The sequence below is a fragment of the Notechis scutatus genome, chromosome Z (assembly GCF_049901735.1).
Source record: "Notechis scutatus isolate UNSWTSFEM ecotype Mainland chromosome Z, rNotScu1.2, whole genome shotgun sequence".
Lineage (NCBI taxonomy): Eukaryota > Metazoa > Chordata > Lepidosauria > Squamata > Elapidae > Notechis > Notechis scutatus.
The window spans coordinates 110,521,263-110,544,117 of NC_142025.1; the positions used below are offsets into that span (position 1 = coordinate 110,521,263).

The 22,855-nt window shown below is 45.2% G+C and overlaps 1 protein-coding gene across 1 annotated transcript in view; it reads right to left on the bottom strand.

Moving 5' to 3' along the window:
* Positions 1 to 22,855, bottom strand: part of SUPT16H (SPT16 homolog, facilitates chromatin remodeling subunit) — a 42,440-nt gene that overhangs the window by 14,016 nt on the left and 5,569 nt on the right. Inside the window, exons 2-12 of the mRNA XM_087945877.1 lie at positions 10,880 to 10,972; positions 10,583 to 10,760; positions 8,276 to 8,424; positions 8,049 to 8,195; positions 6,534 to 6,685; positions 5,248 to 5,420; positions 5,038 to 5,128; positions 4,871 to 4,944; positions 3,501 to 3,613; positions 1,616 to 1,681; positions 790 to 885 (exon numbers count right to left, since the gene is read on the bottom strand). Coding sequence (XP_087802003.1) covers positions 790 to 885; positions 1,616 to 1,681; positions 3,501 to 3,613; positions 4,871 to 4,944; positions 5,038 to 5,128; positions 5,248 to 5,420; positions 6,534 to 6,685; positions 8,049 to 8,195; positions 8,276 to 8,424; positions 10,583 to 10,760; positions 10,880 to 10,972 — 1,332 coding nt within the window. The remainder of the gene's footprint in view (positions 1 to 789; positions 886 to 1,615; positions 1,682 to 3,500; positions 3,614 to 4,870; positions 4,945 to 5,037; positions 5,129 to 5,247; positions 5,421 to 6,533; positions 6,686 to 8,048; positions 8,196 to 8,275; positions 8,425 to 10,582; positions 10,761 to 10,879; positions 10,973 to 22,855) is intronic.

A 22,855-nucleotide genomic window follows, 5' to 3' on the forward strand; every position in this document is an offset into this window, starting at 1 on the left:
ATCCCTCTCTCCATCCCTCCTTCAATTTACTACCTCCACCTTTGGTGACCTGATGTTCTGACCCAGCTCCCCAAACCCGACAAACTCTCTGAAGTTAAAGCAATGATTCCTTTATTAGGAGTGCCAGCAACCCCAGCAAAAAGTTTCTCTCTCACCACAAGCTAACAAGTCTGTCTGGCAGAGAGATGAATAGTTGTCTGCCACACCTATTCATCTCCGCCCCCTGCCCTTTATCCCCAGAACTAGGGTGGGGCTTCTCTAGCAGCAGTGGCTCTTCTTTCCCAAGGACCAGCCTGTAGATTTCCACTGCTCTCCTCTGCCTTCTGCGCATCCATGCATCAGGCACTGGACCCAGTTGTTCCTCCTCTTCCTCATCAGCCAACTCCAGACCTGGAGGCTGTTGACTCTCCATCAGAGGGCTGACGGATGGCCCAGGCTCTGCCTATCTGTCTCTCTGACATCTCCATTCCCTCTTCCCACTTGGAGCTCTTGCCTTGATCCTGATCCTGACTTCCACGCCTCCTCCTCATCTGATCCGGCTGTTGGAGGTTGAAATTATGCACTAGATTGTCCACATCCACAACACTTGGCCTGCCGTTGGCTAGGCAGAAAAATTTGGGAGTTATAGTCCCAACAGTTGTGCGGTATATGTGTGTGTTGAGGGAAAGAGCTTGAGGAAGTATGGTCCAACCATTGAGCTAAGCAATATCTCATGTGAAGACACTTTCTTCAGTGTTACATGATACAACTCCCTCCCCCTCTGCCCTCAACCCATCTAAATTTCTCTACCCGTGTTCTTTCTGGCAGCAGGGCTGCCCGTGAACCACGACCGAGGAGGATTCCTTCCGTATCATCTTCTTCTTCCTCTTCCTCCTCATCCTCTTTCTGTGACAAAAAGGAGAAAAACGACATAAATATTCATAACAGGCATTTTATTTCAAAAGGGCAGAATTTTCACATCCAAACGTAATATGCAATACAGGTGGTCCTTGATTTCTAATTGCAGTGAAGCCTGCCCATCAGGATCACAAAGCAGATCACCCTGTGTGACTGGCCTGATTTCATGACCCGTTTTCTGGGGTTCGTTAAGTGAATGCCAAAGTCATAATGGTTCGTTATGGGCCGGTTTTGGACAGACATTGTAACATCTGGCCACGTGACCATGAGATGGTGCAAACAGCCATAAATCCAGGTTAGTTGCCCAGTGCCCAAAATACAGTCATATGATCATGTGGAAGGGCCCACTTGACAAAATTAGTTGGCTTGTCATAACTTTGAGTGGTTGCTAAGCGACTGTTCCTAAGTCAAGGACTACCGTATTAGAAATTTCTCATAAAACGTAGCTCATTCATGCCTAAAAGGCAAGTTTTAGGAAAAACGTTCTCATCATGGTTCTTAAATGCCTTTTTTAAACTCGTTTGAAAATGTAAAACCCCCACCAAGCCCTTATCTGTTGAAAGGACGTGGCCGAGAACCAAAAAACTGACATTACCCCCCCCACCCCCCCAAAACAGGAAAGGAATCTAGAGCTGACAGGCGTGTTCTCCCCTGCGCTCCTTTTCAAGTCCTTTAAAGCTCTTCTGCTTTTCTGGACCCTGTCGAGTTTCGGACTCACCTTTAATAAAATGCTGACATTCTTCACCTTCTTTTTCACAGACGTGAGGAGAGTAGCTGGGCCATCCTGAGGATTAAAAAAAAAACAACATAGCAGAGAAACACACACACCCACACCCATTTGCACTACTCACGTGACCCTGATGACATAGATAAACCTCCAGGTGGCCTCAATGGCTCTCTAAAAGGATGCAAATGCCCAGCTGTTTGCAAGGAATATAAATCCTTCCATTCCCCACCATTCAGTCAAAGCTGAAAAAGCTTCCTGGATGAAAAGCGAAATGTCTTCAAGGAAAAACAGAAAGTTCAGTTGCCTCTGGAAAAAAACACCCTTGGGACTTGGATGCCTGAGAATCTCTATAGACATAGCAGAATCTCTATAGACATAACAGAGAAAAAGCTGCAGGCTGGATTTCCTGACAAACCGGGGTTCCTTCCCTCAGCTGGGAATTAGCGTTTGCCCTTCTACAGGTAGTCCTTGACTTACAACAGTTCATTTAGTGACCGTTCAAAGTTACAATGGCACTGAAAAAAAGTGACTTCGGACCGTTTTTCACACGTATGACCGTTGCCCCATCCCCATGGCCACGTGATTTACATTCAGATGCTGGACAACTGGTTCCTACTTATGATGGTTGCTGTGTCCCAGGGTTGTGTGATCAACTTTTGCGACCTCCTGATAAAGTCAAGAGGGAACCAAGGTTGACTGAACAACTGTGTTACTGATTTAACAACTGCAGTGATTCACTTAACAAAGGTGGCAAGAAAAGTCATAAAATGGGGCAAAACTCACTTAAGAAACATTTCACTTAGCAACATATTTTCTTGGCTCAGTTGTGGTCATAAGTAGAGGACTACCTGCAGTAGACCGCGAATAGAAAGAGAACAGGAGTTTTTGGGTTGAATTTTCTGAAAGTGGACAATCTGCCTCTAATGTTTTCCAGCTGCCACTTCACCTCTCTTTCCTGAAACTCAAAGACTAGTTTCTGAGTTTTCTTCCTTCCTCTAATACTCAGAGCGTAATATTAGAATTCATTAAAAAATATATCAGAGAGTGGTTCAGTGGCCTAGAGGTGGAGCTCTCGCCTCAAAATCAGGAGGCTGTGAGTTCAATCCTAGGTAGCAGAAGATGATATTTCTCTCTCTGGGCACACTGAGAATATATCTGCTGAAAAAAACTCAGCGCTGGCGACAGGAAGGGCATCTGGCAGTAAACACTCAGCTCCATTCAGTTGCTCAGACTCCACCCCACAAGGGATTATGGGGCCATTAAGTGGATGATTAAAAAATATGCCAGATAGATTACAGGCAGTCCTCGACTTACGACCACACTTGAGCCCAAAATTTGTTGCTAAAACAGACAAGTGAATTTTGCCCCCTTTTACGAGCTTTCTAACCACAGTTGCTAAGTGAATCAGTACAGTTGTTAAGTCTGTAACACCATTATTAAGTAATCCTGGCTTTCCCATCGATTTTGCTTGTCAGAAGGTCACAAAAGGGGATCACATGACCCAAGGGACACCGCAACTGTCATAAATATGAGTCAGTTGCCAAGCATCTGAATGTTGATCACGTAACCTGCAACAGTCATAAGTGTGAAAACCAAATATAAAGTCCCTTTTTGGCAGCACTGTTATAACTTCGAATGGTCACTAAGTAAACTGCTGCTATAAGTCGAGGACCTCCTATATGTAGAATATATGGAATATGTGAATGTGTCCCTAAACCTAGGCTTTTAACAGTAGAGGAACTGGTGTCTTGGCAGGGGAGAACTATCACGAAAAGAAGAAACTCCTTCATTGGAAAAAAAGCCAAATCTTTCCAAATTTTTTTTGCTTGCTGCTCCAGTCACTCTCCCGCTAATTTCTCTCTGCCCTTGCACTCACCTCTTCCACCAACACAGTGTCCCCAATGAACAGGGCATAAGTTTTCTCCTCAGGTTTCTTCCCCTCTCGGTTGGGCAAGTCAGAGAGGCCAACGTTGAGGCTGAACACCATCCCTGGGTGGAGAGAACACAGTGTCACCAGTCAATAAGCTACCTACAAGGGGACTCTGAACTCTTTATCCACCACAAAGGTCTACGTGACTTAGGATTCCTTAGAGCAACTTTATTGTTGCTTTGAATGTACTCTGATTGACATACATTAAAATAAAATTTCGTTGCATACAGTTCTCAAAGGTCACCACCTCCAATGTGCTGTCACGTTCTGGTGTCCCACGTAAAGAAAAGCCTTGGTAACTGCACTACATAAACAAGAATGAATATGTGTATGTGTGTGTGTGTGTGTGTGTGCGCGCGCGCGCACACATATATGGGCATATGTATGTATGTACATACGTACGTTTTCTTAAGTTTTCGCGGGTATTTATATGTACGGTATTCAGCTTACAGAAACAGCTGTGAAAGTCTGACTCACAGACGAACACTATACAGAAGCCTGATGATGGCAGATGAGATTCTGCCGAAACGTTGCTACAACTTTAAAAGCACAACTACAATGACGTGGGAAATGACGAACAAAGCTGAATGCCATACATGTAAGCACCCGCGAAAAGAAAACACACACATATATACATACATACATACACACACACACACACACACACGTATACATGTCTATGTATATATGTGTGTATATTATATACATGTGTAAATACGTGTGTATACACACACACATACATATTATACATACATATACATAAACATATGTATATATAAAACCTGTCTATTATAAATTGTACATATACCCACATATATTATTACATGACCCATATAACATTATAATCCTGCTTGAAATAGTTCAAAACTATTAGTGGAGCAACAGAAACAGGCTGTAAAGTGGGTGTGTGGGGTCTCTAATAATGCTTGTTAAGAGTGAATGAGGGGGTCAACATATTTCCCAAAGCACCCATAAAGCAAGACAGGAAACAATGGCTGGAAACTAATCAAGGAGAGACACATCTTGGAATTAAGGAGAAAACTTCCTAACGGTGAGGACAATTAACCAGTGGAGCAATTTGCCTTCAGAAGTTGTGGGTGTTTCATCCCTGGAGGTTTTTAAGAAAAGACTTGACAAATCTCTTCTTAAATGATATAGTATCATGGAAATGATATATTATCTCCTGCTTGAGCAAGTGGGTTGGACTAGAAGAAAGACCTCCAATGACCCTCCCAGTTCTATTCTGATTGATGGATTTAGTTGAGGACATAGGACCTGCCCCATTACTTCACAGGGCCTGCCTACTGGAGTCTTACCTTTCTTGAGGCGGTACTGGTTTTTGCTATTGATGACGAGGGATCCCTCTCGGAACTCAATGCCCATGGCAAACCTAAGGAAGAAGAAGAAAGGACTGGGTTCTCTGAAGCACACTACACATCTGAGCTTAACTTTCTGAAGTTCCTCAGGAGGAAAAGCTGGTTACCCCAAGTTCTTGGTGATTTTGCTCAAGAGCTCCGGCTTCTGCTTCTTCACCATATCCATGACAGCGGTGTAGACCTCGCACAGCTTTGCACCTAATGCCAACGGGGAAGCAGATCAGAGGACCAGAAGGATGCCCCCCTTAGAGAAGAGACTGCTCTTTTTGGTGAGACGGTGTGGAGCATCCATGAGTCTCCAGCTCTTTCCCACTCACCATGCCGCAATTCCTTCAGCATTTCCTCCTGCAGTTGCAGCAGGAAAGCATAGTTGTCCTGGGTTTCCTGAGGCGGGTCCACCATGAGTGTGCGCACCAGATTGGAGCAGTACGATTTGTAACGTATGCCCATGGCACAAGTGACAGTCCCAAAGTGCATGTAGCTCTTCTCGCTGAGGGCAGAGAGACCAAGGTTAGAAACAGGACACTGGCACAGCATTTGAAATGTTAAAGATCTCGTTCTGACGATTTACGTTGCTCTTGAATTTCTTGGAAGGAGCAATTCCAAAGATGCTTTTTCCAAGAGGCAACCACTTTTGTTTTTCCTTGAAAAGGTTTCGCTTCTCATCCAAGAAGCTTCTTCAGTTCTGACTCGTCACTGTGGTTTGTGACCTGTCAGAGCTGAAGAAGCTTCTTGGATGAGAAGTGAAACGCCTTCAAAGTAAAACCAGAAAGTCCAGTTGCCTCTTGGAAAAGCACCTTTGGGACTCCAAGTGGCCTCAATGACTTTCTAAAAGGATGCAGATGGCCAGCTTTCTGCAGGGAGTATAAATACTTCCGTTTCCCCACCACCCAGGCAGAGCAGGAGCAGCTTCTTGGATGAGAAGTGAAATGCCTTCAAAGTAAAACCAGAAAGTCCAGTTGCCTCTTGGAAAAGCACCTTAGGGATAACCAGTATCTGGATAACTGAGAATCTCCATAGGCATTTCTTGAAGGAGCAAATGGAAACATGGCATGAGTAAATAAAAGCCAATCCAATGAAAGTATTTATATCTTCTATGTTCTGTCTCACTATTCTGTGCGAAAGAGGAATATGGACTGTAGAATTACTCCTATTATAATTATGCACATTATATTTTTAATTTCTTTGTTTTCTTTTCCCATTCTATGTGGAAGAGGAATGTAGACTGTGTAATTCCTCTTATAATTATGAACATCAGATCTGTGAACAGGATTCATTTTAATGGCAAACTATGACCTGTTCGTGACTGGTTACAAAGTACTAACAAAACACAGTGATGGGTGCTCCATTACTGCGAGCTTTCAAAAAGAGACTAGGCAACCATTTGTCTGAAAGAGTATTGGATTTCCTGCTTCAGCAGGGGGTTGGACTAGAAGACCTCCAAGGTCCCTTCAACTCTATTATTCTATGTTCTAAATCTGTTTGCGTATGATTTCATTCAGAAAACATGAGGGTTAACTCCACAAACTTCATTTACACATCGACCTGACGATAGAATAATTGGACTCCTAGGAAAAGCGAATATTTATACATATTTGCCTACCTGACAACACTGAACTTGAGATTGTAAGTTCCTCCACTTTGGATAATTGGGGGGTAACACATCTCCACGGTGGAAGGGTCAGCTCCAGAGAGATATTTCTTCTCCTCGATGGCTTTCTCGACAGACTCGGCCAGCTTGCTGTGCCGTACTTTCTGCCAGATGATGAAAATTGGGAGGTCATCAAACATTGGGGGGAAAGTCCCCACAAATTATACTTGAAAAAGGGGCTTCTTGAAAGAAGCTGCGATGCATCCAACGGACTTGAGGAAGACTGATCCACAGAACTGCCAGGCTTTTGGCCAATATTTGTCAGGCAGGCATAGCAAATCAGAGAGCAGTGAGAAAGCTCCTGAATTTAAAAATATCAACTCTTTCTCTTGCCCCTTAAAAGAAAAAGTCATTGCAGCTAGCACAGTCCTGTGTAATTTTATTACCCATTGGGAAAATCAGGACAACTGTGATGCCCTAGTAGGACACCCCAGTTTAAAGAACCAGGATATGTACGGATGAAGCATTGACATGGCATCGGGCCCAATTTGAGAGAGGAGAAGGAAGCAGAAGGACAAGCTAGTCCACCAGGGAGCCATGGTGATGCAGTTCTTAGAAGGCATCCCAAAGATGCTTTTTTCAAGAGCCAACTGGACTTTCTGGTTTTTTTGTTGAAGGTGTTTCACTTCTAATCCAAGAAGCTTCTCCAGCTCTGACTGGATGGTGGGGAATGGAAGGATCTTCACTATTGAAGACAAGTGTAGAGAGGATTTCCAGAAAAATTCCAGACTACAGGAACCATTTGCACTTCAGTTTGAGGTGAAGACAACACAGACTTATCCCCGACAGCATGCACATGTGTTTAACAGTGAAGGGACACAGGGCAGAAAAACATCCTGCAGCTAAGAAGGTTCCACACCCATTTGCACTATTCAGGTAACCCTGAGGACACAGATAAACCTTCAAGTGGCCTTACCGGCTCTCTAAAAGGATGCAAATGACCATCTGTATCAATCCTTCCATTCCAGTCAGAGCTGAAGATGTTTCTTGGGTGAGAAGCGAAACATCTTCCAAGAAAAAAACCAGAAAGTCCAGTTGTTTCTTGAAAAAAAGTACCTTTGGGACAACCATTACCTGAATGGTGGAGAATCTCCACTAGACATTCTTAGAAGGCAGTATTGCAGGCTGACTCCGCCCACTGCCAAGTTAGATCCTGACCAGCTCAAGGTTGAACTCAGCCTTGGTCCTTCTGAATAAAAATGAAGAACCCAGATTGTTGGGGGGCAATACGCTAACTCTGTAAGCTACTCAGAGTGCTGTAAAGCATGATGAAAGAGTTATTTATTTCTAAGTGCTATTGCTAGTCAATGGCCACACTGTGTGGGGAAAACAGTTAAAGAACAATGATTAGATTCAAGGAAGAAAAATGACCTTCATAATATGTAAAAAGCTCCTCTCCCACTTTCCAGAAGGCCATAATATTCCATTTCACCCAGAAGCCATTAGTGACCAGATTTCTCCCCTTACCTCATCAGCGTCCACAATCTCCATGACTCGCTCCTTCAAGAACTTGGTGAAGACCTCTGAGGTGATGGCAGCCGCTTTTCGCATCAGGCCGAGTTCACCGTCCTCTTTGACTGCCATGGTGTAGGCCACGACAGCGCTGATGTCCGCCTGCAGAAGAGTTAGGGGAAGGTGAGTAAAGACCCCGTGTTCCCCAAGTAGTCATTCACCCCAGAATTGCCTGTTCTCACCTTCTCAAAGCCTTCCTTGCTGAGAGCGTCATTCCAGCTGTTCATGAACTCCCCGGGGAATTTGTCTTTGCTGAAGACCCCAAGGCGCTTGCCTTTCTTGCTATTCTTCAGTGCGCCGATCATCTTGTCGAAGTTGGCCTTGTTGCTTGCTCTAGAGGCGGGGCGCAGAAAAATCAGAACTGAGTGAGAAACAATTTCTAAGCCCCCTCTGAAAATTTCAACCCTCCAAACTTTAATTTTATTCCACACAGTACTCCAGGGATGGACCGACTGGGATGCCACTCCCCCTTTTTGCACCCCTGAAAATCCTGCCAACTAACAGGGAGCTGGAAGGGACTTTGAAGGTCTTCTAGTCCAGCTCCCTGCTCAAGCAGGAAAACCTATACTATTTCAAGCAAGTGATTGTCTAGACCCCGGGTGTCAAACTCAAGGCCCGTGGGGACGGCCTGGCAATAACAAAGGACTGGCCTGCAGTGCATCTGTAACCAAAAATGGGGTGTTTTGGCTGCCAGAGTGCTGCAGGAGGCCGTCCTTGACTCAGAAGGTTTTAAAAGGGAGGAAAGATAAAATATTTTACCTTTCAGGCATGCAGGATTCTGCTACTATAGGCTATGTCAACGATTTATAGTTCTAATCTTCCTATGGAGTCCGTTTCTTGATCTGGTCTCTCTCAGGGTGATCAGGTATGTATTAAAAAACTAAAACCACAGAAACATACTCCGCTCTATTTTTCAAGTGTATATAACCATGTGTGTGGAAGTGCTATCCTATGTCATATCCCCTGGCAATGCCCATGATCACGCCCACCCTGGCTACACCCCATAACCATCACCACCCACGTCCCCCTGAAGTCAAACACAACCCTGATGTGGCCTTCAATGAAATCGAGTTTGACACCCCTGGTCTAGATTCTTCTTAAAAACTTCCAGTGATGGAGCGCCCGCAACTTCTGGTGGCAAGCTGTTCCACTGGTTAATTGTCCTCAGTGTTAGGAAGTTTCTCCTTAATTCCAGGTTGCTTCTCTCCTTGATTAGTTTCCACCCATTACTTCTTGTCCTGCCTTCAGGTGCTTTGGAGAATAATTTGACCTCCTCCTTCTTTGTGGCAGCCCCTCAAGTATTGGAATACTGCTATCATGTCAGCCCTAATTCTTGTTTTCTTTAGACTAGCCATACTCAGTTCCTGCAGCTGTTCTTCATATATTTTAGTCTCCAGATCTTTGATCATCTTAGTTGCTTTTCTCTGAACTTTTTCCAAACGTTCAATATCTCAATCTTATTTTTGTAGTATGGTGACCAATATTGGTTGCAGTATTCCAAGTCTGGTCTTACTATGGTTTTATAAAGTGGTAGTCATACTTGACTCCATTGTTTCAAAATAGCCAGCATGTCCCTAGCCTTCACACACACACACACACACAAAAGATCCCTCCTCACACTGTAGCCCTTGCTTTCCCAAAACTCTCCAAAGCTTGTACATTTCAGATGTTAACACTGAGATCCTTAGAGGAGCCGTGGCAATGGTTGGAATGCAGCACTGCAGGCAAACTCTGCCCTTAGCCAAGAATTCGATCCTGACTGGCTCAAGGTTGACTTAGCCTTCCATTCTTCCAAGGTCAGTAAAATAAGGACCAAGATTGTTGGGGGCAATGCACTGTACAACTATGAAGTGATACAACATATCGTATCTTTTGGAGTATAAGATGCTCCGAAGTATAAGATGCACATAGCTTTTGGGAAGTTAAAAAAAAAAAAAAAACTGCCTTTGCCTTCCAGCAATTTGCCTCCTGCAGAAAACAGCCTGCTTTAACTTCAGCACAGCCTGATCAGCACAAGCAGTGACTGTCAGTTAGATCGGCCTCCTGATGATCAGCTGCTTCAGGCTGCAGGGATTGCTATCACCTATTGCCACCGCACACATTTTTGGCCTCCAGTTTTCAGCCTCCGTGTGACAATTTTCCACCCGTTCCAATCCCCGCCGCCTAAAATGGGCTGAAAACAGGGCACATGGAGGCCGCAATAGGCAATCTCTGCAACCTGAAACAGCTGATCGTCAGGAGGCCGATCCAACCGGTAATCAGCTGCTTGTTCTAATCAGGCTGTGCTGAAGCTAAAACAGGCTGTTTGCTGGAAGGAGGCAAATTGCTGGGAGGCAGAGGCCAAAGGGTGGGGGCCGGTAGGGCTTCGGCAACATTCGCTGTATAAGATGCACAGACATTTCTACCCACTTTTGGGGGTGGAGGAAGTGCATTTTATACACCAAAAAATACAGTAAGTCTGAGTGATACAGCTCTTGCTAATCTGGTGCTATTTACCTTTTCCCGTACAAGCAGGGTGACTGTTGGCACCCCATTCGTATTCTCGTTGCTTTTGCTGTTTGCAATCTGCTTCAGGAATTCCACTTTCTTTTTGCTGGCCATAAAGATGATCTTGTCTTCGCAGAAAATCATGATAGTGTCCGTGAGTTCATAGCCAAAAAGCCACGTCTGGAGAGGGAAGGGGGAAAGAGGGCAGGTGATCAAAACCTTTTCTCACTACACATCCGAGAACCCCGCCTTTCCCAAACTCCTTAAGGCGAGAGCAGGCCAGCCCCAGCCTGGCTCACCTGCAGGGCCGTGGACTTGGCATAGACGGTTTCTTCATCCACACCCACAGAGACCACGATAGCGTCAATGGTGGCATATTCATCCTCTCCTTTCTGCAGGTAAAGACAAAAATTCCAACTTCAGGGAGAGATTTTGCTATTTAACACCCACTGGATTTTCCCCATAAAAAAGCTGTGACATATGTGGAAGATCCCACCATAGAGAGTTGTTAAGTGAATCCATTTTCTCAAGTATCTGCTGGACACATCCATTTTTTGCTGGACACAAGAGGTAAAGGCAAAATAAAAAAATAAAAAAAAATCATGGGCATGTGACCACAGGATGCCACAAATGGCCATAAAGGTGAGCTGAATGCCAAGCATTCAAAATGTAACCACTTGATTACAGTGTGTGTGTGTGTGCTAGCACCCTTGAGTGTGTGGCCATCATTACTTTGAAAATCATTTTGAAAGGGTCGGTTGTACCTTTGAATAGACTTTGAGCAACTGTTATAAGTCAAGGACTACAGGTAGCCCTCAGCTTATGACCACAATAGAGCCTAACATTTATGTGATTAAGTAAGTTTTCTCCATTGTACGACTTTTCTTGCCACATTCATTAAGTGGATCACTGCAGCTGTTAAATTAATAACATGGTTGTTAAATGAATCTGGCTTCCCCACTGACTTTGCTTGTTAGATGGTCACAAAATGACTTCTGGACACTGCAACTGTCATAAATGTGAGTCACTTGTCAAGCATTCGAATGTAAATCATGTGACCGTGGGGATGCTGCAACGGTTGTACGTGGGGAAAAACGGTTGTAAGTCACCTTTTTCCATGATGTTGTAACTTTGAATGGTCGCCAAATGAACTGTTGTAAGTCAAGGACTAATTGTGCCTGTATTTATGTAACCAGCTGTTACATTTTATACTGGAAAACATGCCATTTTTTTTCTCATACAAATTCAGTCACCCACCCACTTCCCTGAATTATTAGATAAAAGATTAGCTGCCTTGCTCGGGTTTTGATCCGCTCAATGCCTTTTTCCCTGGAGAGGTTTAGGTACAATGAGCCAAGGTGTAAGTAAGGCATTTGATGAAGTGTAGCCAACTACTTGATAAAAAAGAAAAATGTGGATTAGACAGCAACAGCACAAGATGGATTCGTATCTGGCTGACCAACCACACTCAACGTGTAGTCCTCAATGGAAGTGCATCTACATGGAGGGAAATATGCACTGGGGTTTCCCAGGGCTGTTTTTAGGCTGAGTACTCTTCTATATCTTCATCAATGTTTCAACAAGGGGATAGGTGGTGAACTCATCAAATTTGCAGGTGACACCAAGCTGTCAGGAATAGCCAATACTCCAGAAGATAAGCTTAAGATACAGAAGGATCTTGACAGACTTGAACATTGGGCGCTAGCTAAGAGCCGCGATGGCTAGAGTGCAGTACTGCTGGCTACTTCTGCTGACTGACTGCAATTTGGCAATTCGAATCTCACCAGGCTCAAGGTTGACTCAGCCTTCCGTCCTTCTGTGGTTGGTGAAATGAGGACCCAAATTGTTGGAGGCAGTAGGCTGACTCTGTAAACCGCTTAGAGAGGGCTGCAAAGGCACTGTTAAACAGTATATAAATTTAAATGCTATTGCTACTCTAGAAATTTAGTCTCCCAATAGCCTTCTTGTATACAGATAGTATCCATTTGTCTACTTAAGTACAGGTTAATGAATACACTGATGTAGATTCTGCTGTAATTACGGATGATTATAACAGCTGCCATGTTTCTCTTTGAATATTGAAGGTAGGGCCTGGAAGGCAAGGAGACATATGATTTGGGGCAGGCCATTATCTTGTTTTTCCACCCTGAGTATCGTGGCATGAAAGAAAGAAAGAAAGAAAGAAAGAAAGAAAGAAAGAAAGAAAGAAAGAAAGAAAGAAAGAAAGAAAGGAAGGAAGGAAGGAAGGAAGGAAGGAAGGAAGGAAGGAAGGAAGGAAAAGAAACTCACAAATCAAGAAAGTGCTAATGCTCTTAACACCTTAGATCCAGCCTGCAAATGAGAAGTAAAAGCAACAAACTAATGACAAAGTTTGCTAACTGGACTGTTAAAGAGCTTTTAAAAGAAACAAATACACAAACACAAACACACATATATATATGTTTTCTTAATATATATATCTCACATTTCGATTCTTCTATGTTAGAGAGCCCCTGATTATGGCAACGAACATGTAAACAAGCTAAATTCACTACTAACATGGGCAACATCCTGCCCACACACTTTTATCTTTCTTGGTGACTTCAATCTACCTCACATTAACTGGGCCCTAAACAAATGTAAAACTGAATCCATACATGCAAACCTTCTACAATGCTGTAACAAACCTGGGACTGGAACAACTAGTAACCAACAATACTGGATTGAACAACTGCCTCGATCTCATCTTCTGCAATAGTTTGAATTCAATTTACGGAATACAAATTAAAGAACCTTTTTCCAACAGTGACCACAGCATGATTGACTCAACATAAGTCCACACAAAAATCAACACAACGATGTGATCCCCAATTATAACTTCAAAAAAGGCAACTATGATCTTATAGGCAATGATCACTCATCCCTTGATTGGCAATTTCTATTCACTGGATGCAATACTGTTGAAGACCATTACAACATATTTTTACTTGAAGTCAAAAGTCATCAAACTATATGTACCAATAACAACTCCAAAAACCAGAAAAAACAGATTACCCATAACAATAAGGAAGCTTCAACCCAAAAAGAGATCACTTTGGCAGAAAAACAAATCTAGTCACGTTGCCAACTTCAAAAGCTGATACAAAAATTTATGCCACCAGATAAAGACTGAATGCACCAAGTATCACATTAAACAAGAGGAAACCTTCTACGCACCAATTCCACCCGCGGTTTCTACAATTTTGTAAACAACAAACTAAAAGACTCAAGGTCCATCCCACCCCTGAAAGGACCTAATGGTAAAGACTGCAACGATGACACAATTAAAGCCAGAGTCTTTAACACATTCATGCCCAGTATTTCCTAGTTGAACCACAGACAACTACAATGTTCTAATACATATCGATTTTACAGAAGACAATGTTGAAAAAGCACTATGCAATCTAAAACCATCTCTATGTATTGGACCAGACGGAATATGTGCCTAATTCTGAAAAAAACTATCCACTGCCTCTAAGCAATAATCTTTGAAAAATCTTTCAGGACCAGCTCCTTGCCAAAACTATGGTCACAAGCCACGGTCATCCCCATCTTCAAAAAGGGAGACCCCAGCCTAGTTAAAAATTATAGACCAATCTCTTTATGCTGCGTCACCTGTAAAGTCATGGAATCAATTATTAACCAATCCATCATCCTCCACTTAGAGACAAACAACCACTCTCTAATAAACAATTTGGTTTCAGAAAAAAACTATCCTGCAATCTGTAACTCTTACACTGCAAAAACATATGGATTACACAACTCGATCAGGGCAATCTACATAGACTTCTGTAAAGCCTTTGATTCAGTGGTACACGACAAACTACTCCTAAAACTAAAATCCTACGGTTTCTCTGGACACCTGCATAACTGGATAGAAGCATTCCTGTCAAACAGACAACAAATGGTCAAAATTGGGAGCGTCCTATCAAATTCTGTACCTGTCAAGAGTGGTGTCCCCCAAGGCAGTGTTCTAGGACCAACTCTCTTCATACTCTACATAAATGACCTCTGTGATCATATTAAGAGCAACTGATTTCTCTTTGCTGACGATGTAAAGCTATTCAACACCACAGACAATACTGCTACCCTTTAAAAAGACCTTGACTATGTATCAGAATGGTCAAACAAATGGCAACTTCAAATCTCAACAAATAAATGCTCTGTCTTACATATTGGCCAAAAAAATCAGAAAATAAAATGCAGGCTGAATAGTCAAGACCTTGTTGATGATCCAAATTCTGTCAAGGACCTTGGAGTACTCATCTCTAATGATCTAAGACTCTAAGTGCTAGAGCCCACTGTAACTACATAGCCAAAAAGGCATTAAGAGTTATTAACCTAATCCTATGTAGCTTTTTCTCTGGTAATATCAAAATACTAACTAGGGCATACAAAACATTTGCTAGACCAATACTCGAATACAGCTCATCAGTCTGGAACCCACATTACGTACCTGATATTAACACAGTTGAGAAAGTCCAGAAATATTTCACAAGAAGAGTTCTCCACTCCTCTACACGTTGCAGAATGGGCGTTGGTACTTACCTGATACGCCCTTTCTCGTCGAGCTGCGTAGAGCATCCAGAGTGGAGGTGCTCCAGTCTCCGCTCTTACAGGCTGAGCTATAATTGAGGAACGCTCCTCCTCCTCCACGTGACACCTCCGTAGTGCTCCCCAGTTTTATGAAGACGAGAAGACAAACACTATTATCTCCTCTAAACTATTGTAGCAGCTCACAACTACTTAACTGATTGAGTCATTGGCCAAACAGAACTCCCCACCAGACGGACAATTTAGGGTGGGCTGGATGCTCTACGCAGCTCGACGAGAAAGGGCGATCAGGTAAGTACCAACGCCCATTCTCCAGCAGAGCTGCTGCGAGCATCCAGAGTGGGACATACCAAAGCCTGTCCTGTCCCACGGGAGGGACTCCGTCTGGGTTGGAATATCCTCTGGCTCTCTTGCCACTTGTTGAAGGGCTCGGCTGCCAGGGATGCTTCTGCTGAAGCAAAAACACACTGATTTTACAATGACGAATAAAGGGTGACGGAGACACCCAGGTGGCCGCTCAGCGGATATCATGTATCGAAGCCTGGGGCCTAGGCTGCCGAGGTAGCCGCCTCCCTGTAGATAGAATGTGTGATTGTTCCACTGGGAACAGGAAGCGCCTGCGTTAAATAGGCCTTGGAGATTGTCGCTCTGATCCAAGGGCCTACAGTAGACAGGGATACTTTGAAACCCAGCGTCTTTGGTTGGAATGGCAGGAACAATGCTTGACTTCCTGATAGGCCGAGTGCGATTGATATAAATACGTAACACACGTTTGACATCGATGGAATGCCACTGCCTTTCCCTCTCTGGAGAAGGCCTGGGGCAAAGGTTAGGAAGAATGAATTCCTGTGATCTGTGAAAGGCTGAGTTAACCTAGGGCAGGAGGAAGGGTCTGGTCGCAGGACCACCCGATCAGCATGGAAAAACACACAGATTCTTTCTAACGGACAGAACTGCTATTTCAGATATCCGTCGTGCAGATGAAACTGGTATGAGAAGCACTACCTTGAACGTAGGGAATTGAAGTGATGCCTCTCTTAGGGGTTCGAAAGTCGGTTTAGACAGTGCCGTGAGAACCCTGTTAGGGTCCCCGGTTGGATGTCTGTGTATCACTGGAGGATGCAAACTTGGTGGCTCCTCTACGGGATGCCTGGATACGAGAGTGGTATGAAATGGTTCATAGGATCACCAGAAATGACCGTTGATCGGTCTGCCTCCTGCCTTCGCAAGGTATTGAGGGAGAGGCCCTTGTCCAGTCCATCTTGCCAGAAGGCCAAAAATTTGAGCAGCCGCTGGGGAAGCGGATTAATGTGTGATTTGTGGCACCATTTACAAAAAATGATCCGGGTAGCATTATATATCTGGGAGTTGAGACCGTCTCGCTGCCGAGATGATCTCAATCACCTGATTGGAAACTCCCCCCCTTCTTAGACGGTCCTGCTCAGCCTCCAGACAGCTAACTAAAGCCACTGAGGATTTGGATGCTGAAGAGGTCCCTGGGATAGCGAGATCCTGTCCGGTAGGATCCTCCAGGGAGGGGCCACTGAAAGGTTACGAAGGTCTGCAAAACCACGGTCTCCTGGGCCAGTACGGGGTAACCAGGAGGAGTTCCGCCCTCTCGTGGATCAGCTTTAGGATCACTTTGAGGATTAGCGGTAGTGGGGAAATTGCGATAAGAGCCCGGTGGGCCAGGGCCAACTTAGGGCGTTGTGATTCTCTGCTCTTTGGGGGTACCTGGAGAAGAATCTCGGTACCTGGACGTTGAGCGGAAGCTAATAGGTCCACTAGGGGTGTCCTAATATCGCTGAGGCCTCCTCTGCATTATTATTTTGAACAGGGAGGGATGAAGGCGCCATCCTGCCTGGTCTAAGGTGGCCCTGCTCAACCAGTCTGCCCGAACGTTGAGACTCCCGAGATGTGATCTGCCCTGACGGACCATAGGTTGGTCTCCGCCCAGCAACAGAGACGCCGGCCTCCTCATGAGACGGATGTCATGTCTGCCCCCTTGTCGGTTGATATGCGCCTGGTCGTAATGTTGTCTGTCAGGGACCAGTACGAGGCACCCGCATAATGAAGGAAAGTGCGTAGGGCCGGGTATACTGTGTGAAGCCTCCGCCAGTTTATACTGCACCCTTCCTCGGTTGCTGACCAGGTGCCCTGAACTGAGAGCAAGTGGGTATGGGCCCCCCATCCGGGTAGGCTGCCGTCTGTCGTGAGAGTAACCCCTGGGGGCTCCTGAAGAGATGCCCTGTTGATCGCGGGTCTGGTCCGCCAAAGAAGCGATGCGAGAACCCTTGAGGGAACCTTCGCCACGAGCCGAATTGCCCTCGCGGAGCGGTGATAAGGTAGGAGGAACCACTGTATAGATCTGGAATGGAGCCGGGCCCAGGAAACAATGGATATGCATGAGACCAATTTGCCAAGTAATTTTGATACGACCAGTAATGGCGTCTTTCTTATTCGCCTAATGTTCCTGACCGATTTCTGGGTATTGAGAACTCTTTCAGGGGAAAGGAAGACCGTCCCTTCAACTGAGTCCATCACTGCCCCTAAGTGAGCTATTCGAGTGGGAGGGGAAGTTGACTCTACTCCCAATGTACAAGAAAATCATGGGCCTGAAGAACCGAGAGGATGGATCTAGTGTCCCCTTCGGCGTGGCATTTGGTAGGAGAGAGGATGAGGATATCATACAGATAACAGAGACTGTGGATGGTGAAGTCTCTGAGGTGAGCTGATAGGACTGCCAGAACCTTGGTAAAGGACCTCGAGGGCGAGGCTAGACCAAGGGGAAGGGCCACGTACTGAAAAAGTTGACCAGTGTAGCCAGGTCTCAGAAATTTGAAAAATGAGGGATGAATGGGAATGTGAAGATATGCTTCTGAGAGGTTAAAGGAGGTGAGCCAGTCTCCCCTCCTAGTGCCCTGCAGGATGGAATGAAGTGTAGGCATCTTGAACTTATGATGTACCACATTAAGCCTCTTCAATCTAGGGTGGGCCTCCAGCCTCCGGAGTGTTTAGGAACTAGGAAAAGGAGGGAGTAAAATCCCATTCCTCGGTGCGAGGATGATACCGGCTGGATGGCTTCGATTTTTGGTGAGGTGTTGATAGTGGTTTCTATGAGAACACGCTTGGTGCGGCCTCTGGAAAGAGGGGAAACCATGAAATGCTCCAGAGGGGGGGACTGAGACTCAAGGGAGAGGCCAAGTTTAACAGGGTCCCTGACCCAAATATCAGACGCGGATGATCCCCATTGGTCGACAAACTATGTGAGTTGCCCGCCAATGGGGTAGGTGGCTGGAAGCCTTATCTAGGGCGCCAGGACGATCTACTTCCTGCGCCCTGGAATGGTCTCCCATAGTTGACCCCCCTCCTGTTCCTGACACCCGTGTCGCTCCGGTCCTGAAAGGCCGGTCGAAAGAGCGGGGTTCTCTGAAATTTGGGGAAGAAGGGAGCCTGATAGGAGATACGAAAGGGTCCCCTTCGAAGGGTTGGAACATTCTGGACTCCTGTCTGTGAAGGGAGATGGGAGAAATTTCTTTTTACTTAGGCTCTCCATGAACAATGGTTCCGGAGCCAGACCATATACTTTGCCTCCCGAGATGGGAACAGAAGCCAATTCAGCTTTAGTCTTAATGTCTGCCTGCCAGTCAAGCAATCGCCGGGCTGTAACGTGAGAGGAGATAGCCCAGGAGGAAATTTTCACGGAGTGAAAGGTAGCGTTGACCGCAAATTCCACTGCGGCCATAAGCGTGGCAATGTCCTGGTGCGCCCTGGTGTTAGAGGGGGGGACATACTGCTTCAACTGACGGAGCCATCTATTAGAGGATCGAGTGAAAGGGATGGGGCCGTGGCTGATCGAACGGCCCAGGCATCGGAATGATGCGCCCGACGTAACGTCGTCTGGGCCTGCTTGTCCTCTGGCGATGTTAGCCTTACTAAGAAGTCATCCACCTCTGGGGTGTGTGCCAAGGAAGAGAAATCCGCATCGAGATTAAAGAATCTCTTGTCCTGACTGGAGGGAGCGGAAGGGGGCCCTGACGAGGCCAACTGTTTTGCTACTAAGCCGAAGAAAATGAGTGGAGTAGGAATGACCTTGGTCTCCACGACCGGCTGCTTGAAAGTAGGATCCTCTGGGTCTCTGGAGGCTGCTGGGGAGGTATTAGAGGGTAACTGGGGCATCAGGCCCAAAATATTGTTCGCCTTGATTAGCAAGGACTTGAGCAAATGGGATTCAAACAGGCCTATGAATGTGGGCTGGACAGGGGGAATACCCTTATCCTCTGACATTTCTCCTTCCATCGGTTCCATCTCCGACAGGGGTTCAGAATAGTGTAAGGACCCCCTATCCGATCCTTCCGCTTCCCTGAAGGGTACGAGGCCCATTTCCACTTCCTCCACCCCTTCTGGAAGGGTGATCTCCCCTTTGGGGAATTTCCTGACCATGGTGAGGTTCCGGTTTGGGGAGGGATCTGCCAGAACTGATTCAACATCAGGAGCCATCGCTTGAGGACCTGCTCTGGTCATCTGTTGGATACCCTCCGCGATCCCTTGGCGGATGGCCAGCTGCCTCCCTTCTCTAATGCTGTCTGGAATAAGGACCGCGGATGGTTCCTCTGGTCGCAAGCCAGCAGCGGTTGTGAATGTAGCCTCAGTGTCCGGGAGACCTGGAGGCTCCGAACAGGTGAACTGCGCCTGGAAGGAGAAAGTTGTTCTGGCAGAGGGGTGGGTTATGTGGAAGCAGAAGGGATGGGAAAATTAGGAACTAAGGTTACAGATTGAGAGCCCCTTGAACGTTTATAAAATTCCTTCTCCAAAGCCTTGTGTCGCCTTAAGGCGTTTTATCTTTTTTTCTTTGAGAAGCTTTGGATGAATCCTTGGCCCTTTTGCACAAATGGTGTGTCTCTGACTTAGCCTTCAAGGAAGGTCCTCTGGGATTGTCTTCTGCCATGATAAAACACCAGGTACAGGGCAATATTAAATAAAGAGGCAGTTGGCACACCTAGGTGTACGGCCTATAATGTGGGCCGGATATCCTATCATTGGGCCGCGTCCCCCTTTTGGTAAAAAATTTTTTGGGTTGTATCGTAATATATATATATGTCTAATTTAAATTTATTTTATTTTATTTTATTCTTTTTTTAAAAAAAATTTGTATTAACATAAGAGGTAAGGCCAAAAAGGGCCTACTTAAACTGCAGAGTATGCTTATAGAAGGAAAAATATATTACTATTTTATTTTACTTGTGAGTAAATAAAAAGGAATATCCAAAAGCCAACAGACTGAATGAACGCTGAGGCCAGATAACAACAACAAAAAGGCAGAAAAAGGAAAAATAGGAAAATTAGACAAAAATAGGCCTCCTGAGGCAGCCTCGCAAGCAAAATGGGAAGTAGGTGCCTCTCCTTCACCTCTGGGTGGGCTGCGGAAAAAACCAACACATAAAATAACGGGGCAACAGGGCACAGAGCCACAATACCCCTTCAAAAGTGAAACTCCAAACAGGCCTGCCGGTCCTGTTATAGGCCTCCCGAAGCGTCGCAGCAAACTGTAAGGCTTAACAAAAATGGCGGCCGGTCACGAAGCGCGCCCAAAATGGCCACTGGAACCAGCGCGAGGCTCAGAGAAGGAAGGAAAGCCCCTCAACAACAACAAAAACTGCCGGAATGCAGGCAAAACGAGGGTCCGAAGAGAAGAGAGCTCGACCTCTCTCTATTGCGTTAGTGGGGGGAAGGCACAACAGAGCGCTATTAAGCGCGCAAATACAAGCCGCTGCATAAGGGCAGAACGGCTTAAATAACGGCAGGCACCAGAGTGGGGGGGTGGGGGGGTGGGGCGAAAGGCTCTAAAACCCCCGTATCTCCCCCCTGAGGGGCGAAAAATCGCTCCTTTTGCCAATTTAGGACAAGCCAAATGCGCAGGGACCAAGGATGAAAAACAAGGAAAGATCAAACCTGAGATTTAAGGCAAAGAAACCTGGATCGGCCAAGGAGAAACCGTTACAGCTGCCTGTCTCTTGCGAGGCTGAGCTAAAACTGGGGAACGCTACGGAGGTATCACATGGAGGAGGAGGAGCGTTCCTCAATTATAGCTCAGCCTGTAAGAGCGGAGACTGGAGCACCTCCCACTCTGGATGCTCGCAGCAGCTCTATGGAGAATACCTTATGCCACCAGACTCAAAATTCTAGACCTAGAAAACCTTAATGGGGAAGCCAGATTCACTTAACAACCATATTACTAACTTATTAGCTGCCATGATTCACTTAACAACTGCGGCAAGTAAGGTTGTAAAATGGGACAAAACTCACTAACAATTGTTTTGCTGCAGAAATTTATATATATATACATACATATACATACATTTGCCGCATATATATATACCACACTTCCATGTAGAAAGCAGATTCACACCCACACAGATGAGACACGACCAAGGACCAGAAGCCGTACTGCAGCTGCATCACTACCCGCTTTAAACCCCTCTGACCCATACATGAAGCGAACTGACGCCCAACATGAAGATGTGGTACGACCACGAACGCGAAGCCAAACAACAGGATCACAGCTCACCAGCTCAAATCCCCTGACAACAAAAACTAACCTGAACACAGCCAAGCCCCCACCTGAACAGAACACACACCCAGCCAATCAGAACACAGCCAAGCCCCCACCCAATCAGAACACAGCCAAGCCCCCTCCCAGTCAAGTCGCACTCCCACTGGCAGTTAAAAGAAAAAACAGCTGCAAGCTCACATTACTCCAAGAAGCACAAAGCCGAAGACACAAGCCTGAAGATGACAAATGAGATTTCGTCGAAAAGTCGCCAAAATACTTCCAATTTTACGCAGGAGAAAACCCAAATAACCAAAGATCCATCCATCCATCCATCCATCCATCCATCCATCCATCTATCTATCTATCTATCTATCTATCTATCTATCTATCTATCTATGGGTTAAAGTTTGGCCTGGGAAGTCATTACAATCCATAATTGGGAAGTTACCAAATCCACACAGGCTATGCATAGTCCTCGACTTACATCAGTTCATTTAGCAACTGTTCAAAGTTACGGCACTGTAAAAAGTGATTTGCACACTTACGATTGTTGCTGCATCCCTGTGGCCACGTGATCAAAATTAAATTGACAGTTGACAACTAGTTTCATGTTTATGATGGTTGCATGTCCAGGGGTCACATCTTCTGACAAGCAAAGTCAATGGGGAATCCAGATTCATTTAACAACCATGTTACTAACTGAACAAATGCAATGATCCACTTAACAACCATGGCAGGAAAAGTTGTAAAATATGGCAAAACTCACCTCACAAATATTTTGCTTAACAGTAAATTTTGGGCTCAATTGCAATAACTCGAGAATTACCTATTAATTGAACTTACATGACAAGGCAGAGTCTTTTTTTTTTTAATTAGGTCTCCATAACTACAAATTGGTCATTACATCACAACTAGCCCCAACAAAGTGAAAGCCTAAGAGGTATATAAGAAAGATTTTCAGGCTAATGAAAGCCACTTCCATTTTCTGATTTGTTCTTATCTCCTGCTCTCTACCAGCTCCCTCTCTCCCCAAAAACATATCTTATCTTCTTTCAAGGTTCCCCGACACACCACAACAGTTTAAGATGCTGCTTCCTTCCTTGATGTCAACTCATAAATCATTCCTATGCCTGTTTCTAAGTTGCCATAA